General features: G+C 60.6%; 4 protein-coding genes across 4 annotated transcripts; all 4 read left to right on the top strand.

Annotated features, from left to right (window-relative positions):
- The first annotated feature begins 128 nt into the window (after nt 1-128).
- On the top strand, nt 129-3,651 carry RAB33A (RAB33A, member RAS oncogene family). The gene is made up of 2 exons (XM_030967509.1): nt 129-654; nt 3,151-3,651. Exons 1-2 carry the CDS (start codon nt 430-432, stop codon nt 3,607-3,609), a joined length of 684 nt encoding a protein of 227 aa, XP_030823369.1. The 5' UTR covers nt 129-429; the 3' UTR covers nt 3,610-3,651.
- A 214-nt stretch (nt 3,652-3,865) lies between these two features.
- On the top strand, nt 3,866-6,430 carry RBMX2 (RNA binding motif protein X-linked 2; the record flags this gene model as incomplete). Its single annotated transcript, XM_030967911.1, has 6 exons — nt 3,866-3,960; nt 4,041-4,156; nt 4,253-4,304; nt 4,373-4,502; nt 4,602-4,782; nt 5,326-6,430. Coding segments are annotated over 6 exons (981 nt in total), but the record flags the coding sequence as incomplete, so codon positions are not given.
- Nucleotides 6,431-6,557: 127 nt separating this feature from the next.
- SLC25A14 (solute carrier family 25 member 14) lies at nt 6,558-13,665 on the top strand. Its single transcript, XM_030967461.1, has 9 exons — nt 6,558-6,683; nt 6,774-6,921; nt 7,713-7,807; nt 9,467-9,552; nt 10,370-10,465; nt 10,862-10,986; nt 12,069-12,204; nt 12,564-12,644; nt 13,238-13,665. Exons 1-9 carry the CDS (start codon nt 6,620-6,622, stop codon nt 13,277-13,279), a joined length of 873 nt encoding a protein of 290 aa, XP_030823321.1. The 5' UTR covers nt 6,558-6,619; the 3' UTR covers nt 13,280-13,665.
- Nucleotides 13,666-16,092: 2,427 nt separating this feature from the next.
- Nucleotides 16,093-17,133, top strand: GPR119 (G protein-coupled receptor 119). The gene has a single exon (XM_030967871.1). It carries the CDS (start codon nt 16,093-16,095, stop codon nt 17,131-17,133), a length of 1,041 nt encoding a protein of 346 aa, XP_030823731.1.
- The last annotated feature ends 3,256 nt before the right edge of the window (nt 17,134-20,389 follow it).

Genomic DNA, 20,389 nt, shown 5'->3' with positions numbered 1-20,389 from the left:
GGGCCGGAGCTCTGAGCCGGGCCAGTGCCGCTGCCGGAGCCGGGAGCGTAGGGCGGAGCCGCGCGGTGCCGGTGCCGCTACGCGGGGCGGGGACGGGCCGTGCCGGAGCCGGTGCGTGGGGTGGAGCCGTGCTGTGCCGGTGCCGGTCCGCGGGGTGGGACCGTGCAGTGCCGTAGCCCGTGTGTGGGGCGGAGCTGTGCCGGTGCCGCTACGCGGGGCTGCGCCGGTGCCGGTGCGTGGGGTGGAGCCGTGCTGTGCCGGTGCCGGTCCGCGGGGCGGGGACGAGCTGTGCCGGAGCCGGGGCGTGGGGCGCAGACGAGCGGTGCCGGTGCCGGTCCGCGGGGCGGACCCGGTGCCGTGCAGTGCCGTAGCCGGTCCGCGGGGCGACGCGCCCCTATGAGCCGGTGAGGCCGCAGCGGTGCGGGAGGGATGGCGGCGGGCGGCGGCGGAGGGCGGCCGCCGGGCCCCGACCCCGCGCTGGAGCCCTACGTGCAGACCCGCATCTTCAAAATCATCGTGATCGGAGACTCCAACGTGGGCAAGACGTGCCTGACCTTCCGCTTCTGCGGGGGCACCTTCCCCGGCAAGACCGAGGCCACCATCGGCGTGGACTTCCGCGAGAAGACGGTGGAGATCGAGGGGGAGCGCATCAAGGTGGGCCCCGCACCGGCTCCGGGCTGGCTGGCACCAGCCCCGGAGGGACCCGCTAAGCCCGCGGTGGGTCCCACACCGGTACCAGTGGGCCGTGCTCTACCCTCCGTGAGCCCCACTCTGTCCCCGGTGGGCCCTGCACCGGCCCCGATCTGCAGCCCCAGCAGCGATGGCAGCCAGTCCCCCATCCCTGCCTCTTGCCAAACCCCTCCTGGGGGCTTTTCCTTTCATCCCAGTTGGAGGGAGGGAACAGGGCCAGGGAAGAATTCTCGTCCCTATGTTGCAGAGATGGCCCTGGACCAGTCCCTGCTGCCTTGTCACTATTTCTGGGGTTGGCTTGAGCATGCAGAGATCAGAAGTGATGGCTCCGGGTGAGTCACCGCCACCCTTGCGATGGGCACAGCTGGATCCTCGCAGCATTGGGGTGGCTCCAGCTCCGGACACTGGACCAGCAGAGGGGTAGAGTTGCGCTGGGATGGGGGACAGGACTCTGTGCCACAGCCAGGGGGTCTGCAGGGGCAGGGGGCGGTGGGCTGGCAGCAGCCACACTGGAAGGCTGAGGGCTCACATGGGCCAGCGGCAGTGCGCTCGGCTGCTGTGGCAGCAACGGTGCAGGAACCTGCTCCCAGCTGCACCTGGAGCTGTGATTGCAGCAGGATGAATTTTCTTATGAAGGCTGGTGTGACACCTGTAAAGAATGATCAGCCCAGACCTGAAGAGCTCTGGCTGGTGTGTCAGAACAAATCTGGCACTGGTAGGAACCACCCAGGAGCAGAGTTTGTGGTGGAGCTTGGCCTGCACAGCTGTGGGGATCAGCACCCACAGCCCCTGAGGCTGGTGCTGGAAGAACAAACATCACTGCTGTACTGACAGATGGCTGATCAGAAGTTGAACTCACAATGAAACCAGACCTTGTGTTGGTGGGTGAGAGCTTTAGCTGTGCTTCTAGGCTCTCCATGAATGTTTTTCCCTCTCTTCTTTAGAGGTGCTCATCCTCCCTGCCCTCCCTGGCTCTGTCCAGCCCCATGGAGCTGTGCCGGTGTGAGCTGTGGTGCAGGCTGGCATGGAGCCTGTTTGCTGCCACTATCTGGAAAATGTTGCCAGGTTTTCTACCTTTGGATATTACTTGAGCTCCAGTGGGCAGGAGTGGGAGGTAATGCAGCAAACCGACCTTTTCCTGGGATATGTATCCTAGAGAGGAGGTGAGAGGAGGGACAAGGACCCTTCTTCTCTTGCTCTGCCTGGGAGAGACTGGCCCTGAAAGGCCTGAGCAGCAGCTCTGCTTTGCCAGCATTTTTCAATTGGAAAGACTCTGAGGCAGGTCCTGTCTCCATGGGTACAGGGCAATTTGGATTAACTGGGAATTGCCACTTCAGGCTACAAAACATTTCCAGGAGAACCCAGACTGACCCCTGGGACATGCTGCTGGTTGCCAGTGTTCAACCAGACTTGGTGTCACTGACCAGCACTGTCTAGGCCCAGACACTCAGCCAGTTCCCAGCCCACCTCATTGCCTGCTCATCCAGCCCAGAGACCTCCTGCCATCTCTGTCACTTGGGTCAGGATGGTGTCCTGGAATGTTCTGGATTGCCTGTACCCTGCTGTGCTGTCCTTCCATGAGATGTTGGGGTGGCTGAAGTTCTCTGTGAGAACCAGGGGCTGCAAACACAAGGCTGCTGCTCATTCTCCACAGAGCACCTCATGTGCTTCCTCTGCCAGGTGGTCTATAGCAGAGACCCCCTACAATGTCATCTGTCATGTTTTGTTTTCTAATCCTCCCCCATGAGCTCTGTTGGGTCCTCACCCATCCCCACAGAGCTCCTGGCCCTCCCACTGTGCTCCTACACAAAGGGTGGCTCTCCCTCCTCATTTTCTCTTTTCCTCTGTGAAATCATCAGTGTTCTCGTTCATGGCGTAGGATTTGGTGCGCAAATAGACATGGATCTGTTGGAATGAGTCCAGAGGAGGCTGAAAAGATGCTCAGAGGGCTGCAGCCCCTCTGAAGTCAGGCTGGAAGAGCAGGGGTTTTCAGCCTGGAGAAGAGAAGCCTTGGGGGAGACCTTAGACCCCCTTCCAGTGCCTGAAAGGGCTCCAAGAGAGCTAGAGAGGGACTTGGGACAAGGGGTGGAGGAACAGGACAATGGCCTTAAACTGAAGGGGGGCAGGTTTAGATTGGATATTGGAAAGAAATACTTGGCTGTGAGGATAGGGAGGCCCTGGCACAGGTTGCCCAGAGCAGCTGTGGCTGCCCCTGGATCCCTGGAAGTGTCCAAGGCCAGGTTGGACATGGCTTGGAGCAACCTGGGATAGTGGAAAGTGTCCCTGCCCAGGGCAGGGGGTTAGACTCTATGATCTTTAAGTTGCCTTCCAGTTCAGACCATGCTGGGACTCTCTGAAACCCAGACACAGGAAGACCTTTTGCAACCCCTTCCCCATGGCCTTGCCAGGGCCATGCTCCACACTCCTGTAGCGTTTTTTCTTGTCTGCTTCAATTCCCAGGTGCAAGTGTGGGACACAGCTGGCCAGGAGAGGTTTCGGAAGAGCATGGTGGAGCACTACTACCGCAACGTGCACGCCGTGGTCTTCGTGTACGACGTGACCAAGATGAGCTCCTTCACCAACCTCAAGACGTGGATCGAGGAGTGCAATGGGCACGCGGTGCCCCCGCTCGTCCCCAGGGTGCTCGTGGGGAACAAGTGTGACTTGAAGGACCTGATCCAGGTGCCATCCAGCCTGGCCCTCAAGTTCGCCGACGCTCACAACATGCTTTTGTTTGAGACCTCGGCCAAGGACCCACAGGAAAGCCAGAACGTGGACGCGATTTTCATGTGCCTGGTGTGCCGGCTGAAGGCGCAGCGCTCGCTGCCCTGCCGGGACACGGAGGGCTGGCCGGCGCAGCCCCAGCCGCACCCCCGGCGGCTGGACGAGGCCAGCGGGAAGGGCTCCTGCCCGTGCTGAGCGGGACCCGCCCGGACCCCAATAAAGGCTCTGAGCCCCCTGCGCTCCGACTCTTGCTTTGCGCCTCAGCCCAGTCGGCCGTAATCGTCTGTGATCGGCTCGGCTCGGTCACAATCGGTCCGGTTCGGCGTGCAGCGTTCGGCTGCAGTCGGCCCGATTCGGCTGCAATCGGCCCTGTTCGGCCGTGCTCGGGCTATCTCGGTAATTATTGCGCTGACTCGGTTACAATCGGCTCGACTCGGCCCCATTCGGCTATAATCGGTCGATTCGGCTGCTATCGGCTACGTTCGCCTCGGCTCGGGGCGGGGCGGTGCAGCGCGCAGGCGCAGTGCGCGCTGCCGCCGCCATGAAGTAGGTGTGGGGGCGCGGGGGCGCAGGCCGGGCTCGGCCCTGTCCCGCCGGTACCGGGGCTGACGGTGCCTCGCCCGCAGCCCCCTGACGAAGGTGAAGCTGATCAATGAGCTGAACGCGCGGGAGGCGGAGCTGGGCGTGCAGGAGGCGGTGTCGTGGCACGCGGAGTACAAGGACAGCGCTTGGATCTTTGTGGGTACGGACCGGGCTAGGGGCGGGGGCCGGTGCCGGTACCGGTGCCGGTACCGGTACTGGTACTGTTGACCCGTTCCTTCCCTTCCCTCTCCCGCAGGCGGGCTGCACTACGCGCTGACCGAGGGTGATGTCATCTGCGTGTTCTCGCAGTAAGTGCCGCAGCCCCGGCCCCGCCGCCGCGGGCGCTGCCGCCGTGCTGACGGTGTGTGTGTCACAGGTACGGCGAGGTCGTCAACATCAACCTCGTGCGGGACAAGAAGACCGGGAAGTCCAAGGGTTTCTGCTTCCTGTGCTATGAGGACCAGAGAAGCACCATCCTGGCTGTGGATAACTTCAATGGGATCAAGGTGAGTGGAGCTCCGGCGCTGCCGTGGCTCCCCGAGTGCTCCCTCCCGTCGGCAGCGGCCCTGGGGCCGGGAGCCGGCGGTGACAGCCCGGCCCCGCAGATCAAAGGACGGACCATCCGCGTGGACCATGTGGCCAACTACCGGCCCCCCAAGGAGTCTGAGGACTGGGATGACGTGACTAGAGCCCTCCATGCCAAGGGCTGCGGGGTCAAAACGCCACCTCACACCTCGTCCGACTCCCCGTCTGAGGATGAAGATGTGCTCGTGAAAAAGCAGAAAGGTAAGGAGTGTTCCTGGCAGGCTGTATCCCAGGTGGACGTGCCCTTGGTAGGGTTTGGGGGCTGGAGTCGGCGTGGAGAGAAGGTTGGAGAAACAAAAATGGGTACAAAATGAGGGTGGGAATAAGATGTTGTTGCAGAGTGCTGAGGAGATGCTCAAAAATGAGGGAGAAGGAGAACCATGAGGGAGGAGTCCTCAGGTCTGGAGAGGTAATTTTCACCAAATGGATCACATTATTACTGAGGAAGGGGAATGAAAGCAAAGTTGGAAATTCTCAGCATTCCAAGTGGTGTGGAAATGCCCAGAGTTGCTGGGAAGAACATGATGTGAATGTTAAAGAGAGAAGTGGGGTGGCTGCAGCTGGAGGAGAAAAAGTTGTGATTGGAAGTGAACTGGGATCTCCCTGAGGGGGAAGCAGGCTGGGAAATTGGGTGGAGGGGGAGAATTTGTAATGGAAGATGAGCTGGGATGGTGCCAGGGGAGCCATGAGGAGCAAGTTGCTCCTGGAGTTTGGTCCATCCCGAAATGTGAACCCTAATTCCAGAGAAGCAGCGGAGCAGAGTAGAACGGTCAAAGTCGAGCCCACAAGCTGGGAAGCGGGGGAGCACGGAGGAGCCCCATCCCAGGATCAAGATCAAGAAGGAGAAGGAGGACCCGGGGTACGAGCACTATGCTGGCGGGAGCGCCGGCAGGAACGCCGGGAGCAGGACGCAGCGGGATGAGGAGCAGCGGCGGCACCAGCGGCACTCGGACAGCAGGGGGGACAAGAACTGCCGCGAGCAGAGGGGCCAGAGCGGCTCCTGGGAGGAGCGGGAGAAGAGGGAGGAGGCTGGCAGGAGGGGCGACGGGCACAGCAGCCGGCAGGACGCATCCCCCAGGGGAGGCAGGTCTCGGGAGCCCCATTCCAGGCACAGGGAGCGGGGCTCTGGCAGAGACTCCGGTCGCTGCTGAGCCCTGTGTGAGCATTTGGCGTGAGGGAGGCTCTGAGCCTGCCCGAGCCTGCTCCAAGCTCCTGGGATGCCATGGCTGGACCTTTCACCTGGGAGCTTCCCCTTGCCTCTCATCCCACCCTGGGCCGGGGCTCTCCATGCTCCCTGTGCTGCTGGCTGGGACAGGGATCTGTCCTTCGACCGGGGGGGGTGTCAAGCAGTGAAGGCTGGGAGCAGCAGGATGCTCCCCTTCCCTAAATCCCTTGGGGCGGTGTCCCCCTCTTGCACCGTGGGCAGAGGCTGCTGGGTGTCCCGTCTGGCCTCGTGGGCCGGGTTTGGGCCCTGTGCCCACCCAGCATCTTCTGGATTCTGTGATGAATCCATAGGGCTGCATCGCTGTGTTGGGGTGATTTATCATGGATTTGTTTAAAGGTTTCTTAATAAAAGTTCCTGTTAGGGAGAAGCTGGTCCCGGGAGCAGTGTTCTTGTGGGTGGGTCAGGGAGGAGGTGTCATCTGTTTTTCTTACGCTGATTTTAGGCTTATTTGGCTGGAAAACCGGGAGCGACAGAGTGTGGGATTCGCAGGGCGGAGAAAGGAGGGGCTTTAGCTGGATTTGGTTTCTATAACGAGTGATCCCTCCGGTCCGGGTCCGCGCCGCTTCTGGGCGCAAGGGGGAATTTCCTCCCCGGAGCAGCCGGGGCCGCTCCGAGACAGCCGCGGGGGCTGCGGCGGGGTTGGGGTGCGGGCGGCCCCTGCGGCTCCCACCGTCCCGGCGCGGGCGGTCCCGGCGCGGTGCCGGCAGGGGGCAGGCGCGGCGCGGCGGTGCAGAGCCCGGTTCCGGTCGCGGTTCCGGTTCCGGTCCCGGCCCGGTGGCGGCGGCGCGCGCGGCGGTGTCCGCCCGCCATGCGATGTCCGCGCTCAACTGGAAACCCTTCGTGTATGGCGGGCTCGCCTCCATCGTGGCCGAGTTCGGTGAGGCGCAGGGGCGGGGCGGGACCGGGACAGGCGGGACGGGCAGCGTACCGGCGGGCGCTGAGGCCGGTGTCCCCGCTATCCCCGCAGGCACGTTCCCCGTGGACCTCACCAAGACGCGGCTGCAGGTGCAGGGTCAGAGCACCGACGCGCGGTTCCGCGAGGTGCGGTACCGGGGCATGTTCCACGCGCTCTTCCGCATCTGCCGCGAGGAGGGCGGACGGGCCCTGTACTCGGGGTGAGCACCGGGGCCGGGCCCCTCGGGGCCGGGGCCCATCGGCAGCGGGTGCCGCTTCCCCCGGGGATGCCGTCCCCATCCATCCGTACCGGGACACCCACCCATCTGCCACGGGTTCTCCGCCCGGCCCGGCGCCTCCTTGCACCCACCCGGGTCTCCCCGGCGCCTGCCCCGGGTCCTTCTCCTCTGGCTCAGGAGCTCCCACCGCCTGTGCTGGGCTCCCTCTTCGCCCGCAGCATCGCCCCGTCTGTCATGTTCACCCCCACCAGCCCGTCCCGGCATCTCCCTCCGCCCACCCCAGGCCCTCCCACTGCCCACTCCGGGACCTCTCCCACACTCCGGCATCTCCCCCTGCCTTCCCCGGGTCCCCCCCGCCCATCCCGGGTTCTTTCCCTCTGCCCGCCCCGGCCCTGCCCTGCCCTGCCTCTTTCCCGGCACGCCCTCCCCAGCCCGGGTCCCCTCTTCCACCTTCTGTCACGGCATCCCTCTGCTCCCTTGCTCGCTGCCCATCCCGGCCCCCCATTTCCTGTACGCTGCTGTGACACCCTGGATCCTTCCCTGCCTTGTCTCCCTGAGCGGAGCCCCCCGGTGTTCCCGAGGCGGGGAGCAAGGCCAGGGCTGCGTGGTTGCCATCTCCTGGCGCTGGGCTGCGTGGGGCAATCCCGGATAACCCGGGCAGGACTGCATTCTTGGAGCCCCAGCAGGGTTGTGCCTGGCCCCGGCAGTTTGAGGGCGGGTGGGGAGTGGCCCGGGCTGGCCCGCAGGGATGCTCAGGGTCCATTCCCCCTCAGGATCGCCCCGGCACTGCTGAGACAGGCGTCTTATGGCACCATCAAGATCGGCATCTACCAGAGCCTGAAGCGGCTCTTTGTGGATCGCATGGAAGGTGGGTGCTGGGGAAGGGCAGCACGGGCACCTCCCAGCTCCCCTGCCTCACACTCTGGGCTGTGTGTTTTGCTCATTCCTTGCTCTGTCCTTTCCACCCCAAGATTCCCACAGGAATGGAGCTCCATTACTGGGTGCTGTGGTTTTGTTTGTCAGTGAGAGCAAGGATTGGATTCAATCCTGATGGGAACCTCACTGTGCTCTGCACTGCCTGTGGCTCCTACCCAAACATCTCCTTCCAGCCAAGTTCCTTCCTTTCACAGAATCATAGGAGAATCACAGAATCCTTTAGGTTGGAAAAGACATCCAACCTGAATCTGATCCGTACCTTGTCCCCAGCCGAGAGTGCTGAGAGCCACATCCAGTCCTTCCTTGGACACCTCCAGGGGTCGGGACTCCAGACCTCCCTGGGCAGCCCCTGCCAATGCCTGGCCACCCTTTCCATGAAGAAATTCCTCCTGATGTCCAACCTAAGCCTCCCCTGGCACAGCCAGGCACATTCTGGATAGGAGTTGTGCAGTCCAGCTCTCTGGCTTTGGCCCTGACTGTAAAGGTGAGGTTCCACCAGTGCCCTTGACCTGTGCCCTCTGCAGCTCCTGCCTGGGGAGTGGAGCAGCAAGAGTCTGGTGGATGTTCCCCGAGGGAGCACTGAGATCTGCAGGTGAGATTTCCATCCCTGCTGTGATATGAGGGAATGGTGTAACACCGTTCCAACCTGGGAAAGCGGGATGGGCGGGGGAAATGCAGCACACTAACGATACCAAGCTGTCTCAGGGGAGCTTTAGATTGATATCAGGAGAAGGTTTTTTTCCCAAGAGGGTGCTGGGGCACTGCCCCAAGGTTGCCAGAGCTCCAGGAGTGTTTGGACAGCACTCCCAGGCACAGGGTGGGATTGTTGAGGTGTCTGTGCCAGGTCAAGTGTTGGACTGGATGATCCTTGTGGAACCCTTCCATCTCAGGAGATTCTGTGACTCTAGAGGTCCTTCCAGGGCTGCTGTCCTGCTTTAGTAAGGCCTCTCCCTGCCTGGTTCTGTCTGTGCACACAGTCCCCACACCTCCCTCGCTGTTCCAGCCTTTTCAGCTGTGAGCTCCATGCCTGAATGTTTGTCTCCCTACAGGCCTGGGGCAGCCAGTGGCCTGGTGTCCTCTGGGAAGTGTTGTGGTCAGTACCAGCAAAGGCCTGTGTGCTTTCCCAATGTAACCATCATCCTAACACTGGGCCTGGAATCTGGGGTTATTCCCTGGCACTAATCACATCTAACTCCCTGCCTGCTCTCGATTCTCGGCTGGCTCCAAGTGGCTGCGTGTAGGCAAATCCAGGGGGCCTGGGGAAACACTGGGTTGTCCCTCTCTGTCTGCCTCTGTCCTGGCTCATCCCTGCAATGAGAAACCTCAAATAATTGTTCACAATTTTCACGTGTCCAAGGATTTTCCTTCTCATCAGTCAGACCCTCTGAGAGTGCATTGCTGAGTGTTTCAGCTGCCACCTTCTGTCCCTGACAGGTGTGGGGACAGACCTGTCACGGGCTGTGGCACCTGCCCAGGCCCTGCTCCTGCAGCTTCACCGTCTGATTTGAGAACTGAGCTGCTCAACCCAGCCCTTGTTCCCTCCTTCTGTGCCCCCTCCTGTGAGGGTCTGACCTTCTTTCCTTGGTTGCAGATGAAACGTTGCTCATCAATGTGATCTGTGGGGTGGTCTCGGGGGTCATCTCTTCTGCACTGGCCAATCCCACAGATGTGCTGAAGGTAAGGGCTGCTTCTGGCTGGCTGTGGGACCCGGGAGAGGAGCAGCTCAGTTCTCCCTGAGCCACCAGTTCTGCTTGTTTGGGTTTTTTTAATGAATGGGGACCAAAGCCCAGGGTCATTAATAGATGTTTAAAAACACAGCTCTTAAAGATCACAGAATCCTGGACCTGTTTGAGTTGGGATGGACATGAAAAAACATCTCCTTCCACCTCCTGCCACAGGCAGGGGCACCTTGCACTAGAGCAGGTTGTTCCAAACCCTGTTCAACTTGGCCTGGAACACTTCCAGGGATGGAGCAGCCACAGCTTCTCTGGGCAATATGACATTTGTACTGGTGAGGGGTGGGAGCTCTGTTATCTGACCTGGGCCAGGTGAGCCAGCTGCTCCTGTCCCCTGGGTCACAGTGCTGGCACTGTCCTAAGGGCCTGCCTGTTACATGGAGTGAGCAGAGCCCAGTGGGGACTGCCTGGTGCCCTGGGCTCAGGGTAGCCCTGCTCTGGGCGGAGAGAGCTTGGAGAACTTCCCCACTCTTCTCCCTGTAGATCCCCCTTCTGGGACTGCTTTCAGGGGGAAGGCCTTGTTCTTCATGTTCCTGTGCCCCCACCCTGCTGCTGCCCCTGCCCCCTGCCTGCTGCCATCCTTGTCTGTGTGGTTTGCAGGGAGGTGGACGTGGAGAACAGTGTGTGCTCTGAGCTGCTCTGTTCCTTCTCCCAGGAGTTCCATGGAGTTGCTGTCCCTGGTGTCCTTGCCCTGTGGCCAAGTGCTGGTGTCAGGACGGGTGTAGACGTCTGCCTGCTGACTCTTTCCTTTCTTTCAGATCCGAATGCAGGCTCAGGGCAGCTTGTTCCAGGGCGGGATGATTGGCAGCTTCATTGACATCTACCAGCAGGAAGGTACCCGAGGCCTCTGGAGGGTGAGCACCAACTCCTAGAATCCCCCAGCAGCAGCAGAACTAAGACAAATCTTAGGGAAGCAGGTGTTCTCCTGCTCTTCTGTAGCAAGGAACACCTGGAACACCTCCTGGCCCCTTAAACTGCTGCTCTTGTGGGACAGAATCTTTTCTGGTGTTGAAATGGTGCAGAAGGTGAGGGGGTGACAGCCTAGTTCCCATGTGCTGGTGCTGGGAGCAGGGAAGCAGTGTGGAGTTAATCCAGCTGGAATAACGCTGCCAGGGTGGAGTTATCCTCCTTGGCTTTGAAGCAAAGCTGGGAAGCAGGTGGTGTGGTTGCAGGGGAGGTGCAGGAAAGGCTGTCAGGAGAGGGAGCTGGGGGATGTGGCTGCAGTTGGTGACAGTGTCTGTGCTGCACAGGGTGTTGTCCCCACGGCCCAGCGAGCGGCCATCGTGGTGGGGGTGGAGCTGCCAGTCTACGACATCACCAAGAAGCATCTGATCCTGTCGGGCCTCATGGGGGACACCATCTTTGCCCACTTCGTGTGAGTACCTGCTGCAGGCTTGGGGGGCTGTGTGAGGGCTGGGGAGAGACCATTCATGGAGCGACTGGTCTGGATCTGCAGGGAACAGGGTTAGTGCTTCCAGAGGCTCTGGAGCAGGCTTAGTGCTTCCAAAGGATCTGCTCTGTCAGCTGGAGCAGCTCAGAGTTAGCAGCAGGTATGGAATCGTTAAGGTTGGATCAGACCTCCAAGACCATTGAATCCAACCGTTTCCCCAGCACTGCTAAGGCCAAAACTAATCCATCCCCACCTCCCAGAGACCTCCTTGGGGAAGGACCTGGCAGAAATCCTTTGGTGACATGAAATGCCAGCTTGGTTTCAGCTGGCTAATGACAGAAATGTTGCCCCACATCTGTGTCCTGGTATGAGCCAGGCAGGAGATCCATGTGTAGCTACATGTAGCAGTTCCTCAGAAGCTGCTCCAGTCCCTAGTCCTCACCTGTCCAGACCCTGTGATCTTGCAGCCCCTGCTGGAAGAGCCTTGAGAGAGGAGCAAGCACAAAGTTGGCAGGACCCAGAGCAGTCAGTGCTGCAGTCAGCTGCTCTGGGCAGGGCTGGCAGAGAACTCTGGAATCCTTTTTCACCTCTGTGTTGCAGATGCTGCAGTGCTTCCATTGGCTTTGCCAGCTGGGGTGAGGGTGAGGAGCACTAGACCTCTGTGGAGGGGGAGACTGGCAGTTCTGTGGTCCTTTCTGGTGGCATTGCTCTTCCTCCCTCCTTCCCAAAGCAATGTTTGCTCTGGTGGGAAGGATGTGCACTCCCAGGGGTGCCTTAGGTCTGTGTCACCTGGGCAGCACCTGGGACCCTTGCAGGGCTGCCAGTGCCCTGTGGAACCAGCTGTGGGCTCAGGTGAGGGTCTGGCTTAGCTGAGCATTTCCCTCCCCTGAGCTCCGCAGGGTCCTGTGGCAGCACCGCCTCTGCCCCTTTTCCATGTAGGAGCAAGTAGTGCACCTCCTGTCCACTGCTAAATGCCTTTGCTGATGTCCAGTGGGAGGTATTTTGTGTCTGTCTGAGCGGGAGTGGCTGTGTCCAGGGCTGTTCCTGCCCTGATTTGGTGTGTGCAGTTCCAGCTTCACGTGCGGGCTGGCGGGAGCCATCGCCTCCAACCCCGTGGACGTGGTGCGGACGCGGATGATGAACCAGCGCGCCATCGTGGGCAGCACCGAGCTCTACAAGGGCACCCTGGATGGCCTTGTCAAGGTGAGGGAACAGGTGGGCACATCCTTGTCCTGGGAGGCTGGCCAGGTCTCAGCACCACACTGATGGGAGCCGTGAGATCCTGCAGTGACACAGTTTGTCGTCAGTGAGGTGGGAGAGGGCCCAGAGTCACTTTCCTGAGGCCACTGTCAGCCTGAGCATCCTCCCAGCCTCCTGGAACAAAATCCAGGCCATGACGCATTACCTGGGTTCAGAGACTGTGGGTGATGCTTCACACTCTTGCACAGGGGCCTGTCTGCTCCCTGCAGCAGCTGGGCAGGGCCAGCAGGGCACACGTGGGGAGGGACGTGGGCAGGGCGTGGGCCTGGTGTGTCTCCTCATCCATTTGTCTCTCCTCCCAGACATGGAAGAGTGAGGGCTTCTTTGCACTCTACAAAGGCTTCTGGCCCAACTGGCTTCGTCTGGGTCCCTGGAACATCATCGTATCCTTCCCTGTGCTGCTGGGAGGTGGGGTGGGACAAGGGGAGAACCCTGCTGGGAAGGGCAGGGCAGAGCTGACACCCCAGTGGGGTGCACTCGGGACCCTGATGGGCAATGCTGATGGTCTCTGTAGAGCCTCTGAGGGCTTGGCTGAGACCTTGCGTGGCCTGGGCTGCAGGAGGTTCCTGGATGAGCTCCTGTCTGGGAGGGAGTCGTGGGGAACATTCTGCTGCTGAGGCAGGTGCTGACTCCATGCAGGAGCAGTGCTGCTGTGTGCTGAGCCAGAGCGTTCTGCCTGCTGAAACTGGGCAGGGAGTTCACTGTGAAGAGCTCCCAGTCTGGGCTTGGAGCCACTTCCCTCTCCCAGTGGTCTGGGCAAGGCTGGGTTTGCTCTGGGTCCGTTCTCCCCGCTCTTGGCAGCGCTGTGCCCCAGCTCTGTTCTACCTGGGCACGTCAGGTTGTGCTGCCCGGACAGGGAGCTCCATGGGTGGGTTTAAGGAGCCCCCTGGATGGGTGTCCAGCCCAGCTGAATGCTCTACCCACCCTGCCAGGCAGCTGCCTCACATCTGTCCCAATTCCTTGACGCTACCTTCAGTTTTTTATCACATACGAGCAGCTGAAGCGCCTCCCCTTCTGAGAGCTGCCTTCATCTTACCAGAGTCATCCTTAGGGCTGGCAGCAGAGCTGTGCTGCCGCCTCCCTCTTCATCCCACTGTCCCCATGTTGTGGTGTTTGGTCCCTGTGGGCTGGGCTCTCCCCACATGCATGGTCCCTGGAGCACGAGCTGCCTGGCGCAGGCGGGAGCCACGTGTTTCCCACCCGGAGGTGTTGTGTGCCTGGGCCTGCAGGAATATCTTCTGTGAAGATCTGTGTGTTGCAGTGGCCTTTGGGGCACTGGGGCTCGTGGCTGGCAGGTGTGGGTCTCCTCCCGTGCCCGTGGGGCAGGGCCTGTGAAGGTGCCATTGTCATCATGTTTCTTGCAGAACTTGTAACTCCATTAAATTATTTATTGACTGGATGGCTTGAGTTTGGGTCTGTGCTCATTCACTTGCAGGGGTATCTGCCCTTGTAGAGCACAGAAGTATGGTTTTCACCATGCTATAGACCCCTTTATTCTCCATATATTTATATAAAAACAATCTGTAGGATTCATTTCAGTAGAGATGTTTCTAAACCCAAGTTTGTTAGTATCAGAAAATGACCCTGTTGCCTTCTCAGCTCAATTTTGCCAAACCTCAGTCTCTTAAATTCCTGCTTATTATTACACTATTTTTGCTTAAATAATTTGTAAAGACAGATACTGTGCTTTAAAGGTGAGCTCTGCACTTGAAAATAGTGGTTCTGGTGCTGAGGAGAATATTTTGGTCATCCTCTTCTGATTTTTGGTTATTTTTAATGTTCATGGCTATGGAAGCAAATGTTTTTTATGTTCCTGCTCCCTTTCCTGTTTGTGGGGTGGCTTTGGTTTGGATGAAGGTCCCTGGTGACACAGCAGCATGTCCTGGCTGAGCCTGCTGTGAGCTGAGCGTGTGTGTAAGTCGTACGAGGAATGCTCAGCCAAATCCCGCTGGGAAAAATGGGAGGGAATTGGTGTTACAAAGTCAGAGCTGCCTGTAGAAGCTGCAGGGGAAGGGAAGGTGACTCCACTGAGCGCTTGGGCTGAAATCCTGCCGTGAGCAGGGCTCTCTGTGCAGAGCCCAGCTCAGCAGGCTGTGCCCCGCACTGTGTGGGAGCCTGCTCCTGCACACACAGCAAGGGCTGGGGGTGGAACTCCAACATGGAAGGCTCCTTGGGAACCAGTCAGCCCTCCCCAGGTGTTCAAGGTAGAAATACACATCCTCCTGATACATGAAAGCTAAAAATGGCAGTAAAGCAGGAGAGGGAGGCACTGGCTCCAGCCTGTACTTGCTCCTCACTGCCCTGCCACTTCTCCCTGGTCCTTGATCTCATTTTGGGGGTTTGGACTCTGTCCAGCATCAGGGCAAAGGCTCCCCAAATGTCTCCCTGAGCAAACAGAAGCAGAGGATGTGTAAGGCCACCACCACCCTTCCCGTGACCGCACGCAGTGCAGAGCCTGGGTGTTTTGGAGGGCCCTCATTGCCGAGCTCCTGCCCTCCAGCACTGCCCCTCCCGCCCCAGCTGCCCTCTCCCCAGTCACTGTCTGACAGACACGTGCTCAGTCCTGCCCATTTCCTGGCACCTGGGATCTTTCCAGCTCGTGAGGCAGGAGAGGCTTGTGACACTTTGTGTAGGGGCTGGAGCCGTCACTGTCAGACCCTGGGAAGGTCGGAGCCCCCCGGGAGGGGTCAGGGGTGTTGGGGGGTTCTGTAGCACAAGGTTGCAGAGGCTTTGCTTTCATTAATTTCTTTGTTACAAGTTACTGTTAGGTAAATACACTCATGACTAGCAAAGTGAGTGTGTGTGTACATAGAATCATTATTTTTTACTGTTAGTAGCACTCACATAGATTTCACTGGAAGCATCACAGCAAAGTTCATCAGACTCCTGCAGGAGTGAGGTCAGTCAATGATGGACAAGGTCTCCCTTTAGATATGAGCTGTGTCATGGAGCCTGGAGCCAGCCTGCTGTGCCTGGGGATCTGCAGGGGTGTGCAGGGGAGCTCCAGGACAGAGAGAGGCTCTTTGGGGCAGCAGCCAGTTACTTCTGCTTGGATCCATTAGTGGGCAGAAGACACCAGCTCTCAGAGGTCCATGTCTGCCTGGATCAGAGGCCCCTCTGCAGGTTGTGTGGTTTTTTGCCCTGCAGGTTCCAGCAATTCTTTGGTTTCAGCCTCTCCAAGGATACCCTGGGCTCCCTGTTGTGCTTGCCAAGGGCACTGCAGGTTCCCAGCTGTGAATGCTGCTGTCCCAGGCTGGCAGATGTTTCTCCATCTGTTTGAGCACACGTCCCTTGTCAGTGCTTTTCCTCATTGTAACCAGGTCACCTTCAGGGCTGCTGTTCCAGCAGGATGTCAGTGGTGTTCCCTTGGTCCTAGCAGCAAGAAGCTGTCCTGGGTCTGGCAGTGACACCCAGGAGCCCCAAGAGCTGTGCTAGACTTTGGGAACTCTGTGCTTGTCCCCATTCCCAGCCCCTGTGTCTGAGCAGGCACTGCTCTGCTCCAGCCCCTGGTGCCTGGGGGGGACAGCCACCGCCCTGTGTGCCACCGTGGCAGCTTCCTGCCCAGGTGCTCCCTGCTCAGCCCCTGCTCCAGGGTTGTCTGGAAACGTGGCTGGAGGGGAGGGACCTCCGCGGGCACAGCAGCGAGTCCAGCAGTCCCTTCCACGGGCAGCTGCTGGCAGAGCTCTGCTCCCCCAGAGACACCCCTGCTCCCCCAGAGACACCCCTGCTCCCCCAGAGACACCCCTGCTCCCCAGGCTCCTGCTGCTCCCTGGAGAGTGAGGGGCTGTGCCTGCTGCCGAGTTGCACCTGCCGAGAGGCCCCAGGTGAGTGATGGCTGAGAATCGTGTTGGGGATGCACCATCCCTGTGGCGTGTCTCACGTGAGGCAGCCACGGCCAGCTGGGCCCTGGGAGCCATCCTCGCCGTGCTGGCCTCGCTCATCATCGCTGCCAACGTGCTGGTGGCCATTGTCCTCCTCTGCCACATCCGGAAGAGTGGCTCCAAGGGGCTGTGTTTCGTCCTCAATCTTGCCTTGGCGGATGCCATGGTTGGTTTTACAGTCATGGGCCTGGCCGTGGATGAGCTTTCCCAGCCCTTTCATGCTTCCCAGAAGTTTTGCATCCTGAGAATGGCTTTTGTGACCTCTTCCTGTGCTGCCTCCATCCTGTCCCTGATCCTGGTTGCATGTGACAGGCACCTGGCCATCCGGAAGCCTTTCCACTATTTCCAGCTGGTGACAGGCCCGCGGGTTGGGCTGTGCTTGGTGGGACTCTGGCTCTTGGCTGCCATCATCGGCTTCCTCCCGGTCTTCATCCTGCGCTTCCAGAGGATCTCCAACCATTGGAAGTGCTCCTTCTTCAACCTCTTCCAGCCTTCTTACATGCTCACCATGTCCTGCCTCGGCTTCTTCCCCGCACTCTTCCTCTTCCTCTACCTCTACTGTGACATGCTGAAAATCGCCTCGGTGCATGTGCAGCATATCCAGGAGGTGGAGCAGGCGGGGCTGGGTGGCAGCTGTCCCCCACCCCGTGCCACCAGTGACATGAAGGCCATGCGCACGGTGGCTGTGCTCATCGGGTGCTTCACCCTCTCCTGGCTGCCCTTCTTCATCGCCAGCACCGTGCAGATGGCCTGCCCTGAGTGCTTCCCCTACAAAGTCATCGAGAACTTCCTCTGGCTGCTGGCGCTGGGCAACTCCCTCCTGAACCCACTGCTCTATTCCTACTGGCAGAGGGACGTGCAGCTCCAGCTCTCCCAGCTGGCTGCAGCTGTGAAGAGGAGGGTCCTGCTCCACCTGGGCAATGGCCGCTGTTTCCCGGGCAGAGACACCAAGGCTCCTCCTGCCGTGTCCTGCCTGGAGCTCCAGGACTGACTTGGTAAGGAGTGGCTGTCTCTGGCTTGCCAGCTCTCCTCCTGCACTGTGACCATGAACTCGGGGCCTGCCAGCTGTGAAGAAGATCACAGATGGGTGGGACCAGTCTGGATGTTAACTTCCAGGCACCATCATGGCAGGATTCCAGCCTGCCCACCGCCCCACAGCCCCCAGCACAGCCAGTTCACCCCAGCCCCAGGCAGCCCAGGTTGCAGGTGCTCCCTGGAGAGCCTCTGCTGGAGCAGCCCCGTGTCTGCTGGACCATGCTCTCCCACGCGCTCTGCAGGCAAAGACCCTTTGCCCATCACTACCCAGCTTCCCCTGCCAGGTGTGCACCCCCTGCTCCATGGGCAACAAACCCCCCGTTCCTGAGGTAGGTGTGGGCACAGGGACAGCTCTGTCCCCTTGGCCCTGGCAGCAAAGACTGGGCAGGCTGTGTACATCCCCGAGCTCTCCTGGAGCGCAGGTGCTCTCCCTCCCTTCTCAAACCCACCTCTCAATTCTACACAGGGCCATCCCTGCTTTGGACTGTGCCCACATGGAGCAGAGGTGAGGAGGTGAGTTTGGGCATGGGGACACAGAGGCTTGGCAGTGACCATGCCTGTGTGGGGGGTGGTGTAACCCCGGGCAGGGGGGGCAGCCCCAGGGCAGGGGGACAACCTGGGCACTGCTGTCACTGTTTACCCAGGCTGTAAAGTGAGTCAATGAGTAACTGGCTAACAAGGAGAGGGAGGATTGGCTGCCTCAGAGATCCCCACGAAGAACAGCTGCTGTGTCCCACCCGGGATTTGGGACTGGAAGGATCCCTGCACACCCACCCTGCCCATGGGAGCCCCCCTTCTGCCCTAGTGGCCAGATGGCTGCCCCTGCCAGAGGTTAAAGTGGTACTTAGCTGCTTCTTATAAAATAATTTCATTTCATCCACATGTCAAGAAAACTTCGCTTAGAAGAGGTTTATTTGCTAAAAAAGTACATTACGCTGAAAATGAGGGTGCTCTGCACGAAACAGCAACTGTTGCCACCTCTGTCCTTGCCCCACTAGCAGACACAAAGGCTCACGGCTGTATCCACTTGCATCCAGAACTTGCCATGAAGCTAAGGTCTTCCCCATCCTAGAGAAAGAGGCAAAAATGACAGTGTCTTTAAAAGACTCCAAACAAGAGGCCCTCTGTGGCATCCCCCTCTGCCAGGGAAAGGCCTGGGACCAGGTCCCACAAGGCAGACACCGTTCCTGGCTGTGTCGGAGGCACTGACCCTGGGGGAGGGCTGCCCAGAGCAGGCTGGCTCTGGCGGCTGCTGTAGGGATCTGGTGGGTGGATCCAGCCTGACTCACTCTGGGCTCAGCCCATCATCTCCCTGCACCGGGGATTTGCTGCCTGTTCCTGGTGATGCCTGAGCTCTGCCGGCTGTGCCTTTGATCATCCTCGCTGAGCCTCTGCTTCCCTCCAACGTCTTCCTGCAGCAGGTCCCAGTGGGAACAGGGACACTTTGGACATGGGCCTTGTGCTGCTTCCTGAGCTTCCTGACTGCCAGCTCTGCCACCTGAGTCTGCCACTGAATGGCCAGGCTGCAGGTCTGAATTGGCGTGAGGAGCAGGAGCCCTGGCCAGGCAGGAGCTCGTTCCAAGTGGGATCAGAGCTCAGGCAGCCTGCTCAGTGCCACGAACACACTGCAGTGCCTTGGATGGGAGAGGGGACACCTCCAGATGCACCTCCAGGGGACACTAGAAGGGAGCCTACAAGAGAGATGGAGAATGTGGACTTTGAACAAGAATCTGAAGTGATGGGACAAGGGGGAATAGCTTCCTGCTGCCAGAGGGCAGGGTTGGATGGCATAGGGGGAAGGAATTGTTCCCTGTGAGGGTGGGGAGGCCGTGGCACAGGGTGCCCAGAGCAGCTGTGGCTGCCCCTGGATCCCTGGAAGTGGCCAAGGCCAGGCTGGGTCTTGGAGCAGCCTGGGGTAGTGGAAGGTGCCCATGACAGAGGGTTGGAATGGGATGGGCTTTACGTTCAGATTCAAACCATTCTGAGATTCTGTGACACTGTGCAGGTGGGGGACAAGGTGCAACTGGAGGCAGAACTCCCCCTGCAGTGGAGTGTCCCTTCCTGGGCATCTCCCTGTGGCACTGACCCCTCTCCTCCCTCTGCAAGCCATGGCTGAGGGGGCTCACAGGCCGGCACGGCTGGGGCTCCATCCCCGGATATATCTCCAGCTCCCACCGGGTAACCTGGAGGGGCAGCCGGTCCTTGTGAGGCCGGGCCTGCTCCCATCCCTCATCCCAGAGAGCCCCTGCTGCTGTCCCGCTCCAGCCTGCGGTGACCGCGGCACCGAGCAGCGGCGCGGGAGCGGCTGGACAGGGGGGCACAGGGCGCCCATGGCGGGAGGGGGACGGAGCCATCCTGCTCCACACCGGGACCGAGGATGGGGGGCGCCTGCCCCACTGCTGCCCTGCGCTGAATAAACGCCCTTGTGCCCGGCTGGTCTCTGCTCCGCTACCGGGGGCTCGGGGCGGCACCGGGGACAGCTGGGGGCCGCTCTGCCCGAGGCCAGGAAGCAGCAGTGGCGCGGGGGGCGAGCACAGAACCGGGGCGGCGGAAAGGAGGGCGACAGCAGCGGAGCCGCGGCTGCGGGGCCGGCCCTGTCCCGGTGAGCTGTTTACGGTGGGATGTTCCTGCTGGGATGTTCCCGGTCCCGGTGGGATGGTCCCAGTCCCGGGGGGTGCGGCCGGTCCTGGGGGAGTGTGGCCTGTCCCGGTGGGATGGTCCCGGTCCCGGAGGGGTGTGGCCGGTCCCGGGGGTGTGGCCGGTCCCGGTGGGATGGTCCCGGTCCCGGAGGGGTCTGGCCTGTCCCGGTGGGATGGTCCCGGAGGGGTGTGGCCGGTCCCGGTGGGATGGTCCCGGTCCCGGAGGGGTCTGGCCTGTCCCGGTGGGATGGTCCCGGAGGGGTGCGGCCTGTCCCGGTGGGATGGTCCCGGTCCCGAAGGGGTGCGGCCTGTCCCGGTGGGATGGTCCCGGTCCCGGAGGGGTCTGGCCTGTCCCGGTGGGATGGTCCCGGAGGGGTGCGGCCTGTCCCGGTGGGATGGTCCCGGTCCCGAAGGGGTGCGGCCTGTCCCGGTGGGATGGTCCCGGTCCCGGAGGGGTGTGGCCTGTCCCGGTGGGATGGTCCCGGTCCCGGAGGGGTGTGGCCGGTCCCGGGCGGTGGGGGCGGTCTGGCGCCGCGCGCTCCCGCCCCCGCCGGTCGCCGTCACGTGCCCGTC

This window comes from Camarhynchus parvulus, chromosome 4A (genome assembly GCF_901933205.1).
Source record: "Camarhynchus parvulus chromosome 4A, STF_HiC, whole genome shotgun sequence".
NCBI classification, from domain to species: domain Eukaryota; kingdom Metazoa; phylum Chordata; class Aves; order Passeriformes; family Thraupidae; genus Camarhynchus; species Camarhynchus parvulus.
This window is presented reverse-complemented; position numbering and strand designations above follow the sequence as displayed.

What these genes read in the sequence shown, in the direction of transcription:
- RAB33A (XM_030967509.1), top strand. Translation starts at nt 430, where the DNA reads ATGGCGGCGGGCGGCGGCGGAGGGCGGCCGCCGGGCCCCGACCCCGCG. An exon ending in TCGAGGGGGAGCGCATCAAG is followed by an intron (nt 655 to 3,150) that starts GTGGGCCCCGCA and finishes TTCAATTCCCAG; the next exon opens with GTGCAAGTGTGGGACACAGC.
- SLC25A14 (XM_030967461.1), top strand. Translation starts at nt 6,620, where the DNA reads ATGTCCGCGCTCAACTGGAAACCCTTCGTGTATGGCGGGCTCGCCTCC. An exon ending in GGACGGGCCCTGTACTCGGG is followed by an intron (nt 6,922 to 7,712) that starts GTGAGCACCGGG and finishes ATTCCCCCTCAG; the next exon opens with GATCGCCCCGGCACTGCTGA. An exon ending in GTACCCGAGGCCTCTGGAGG is followed by an intron (nt 10,466 to 10,861) that starts GTGAGCACCAAC and finishes TGTGCTGCACAG; the next exon opens with GGTGTTGTCCCCACGGCCCA.
- GPR119 (XM_030967871.1), top strand. Translation starts at nt 16,093, where the DNA reads ATGGCTGAGAATCGTGTTGGGGATGCACCATCCCTGTGGCGTGTCTCA.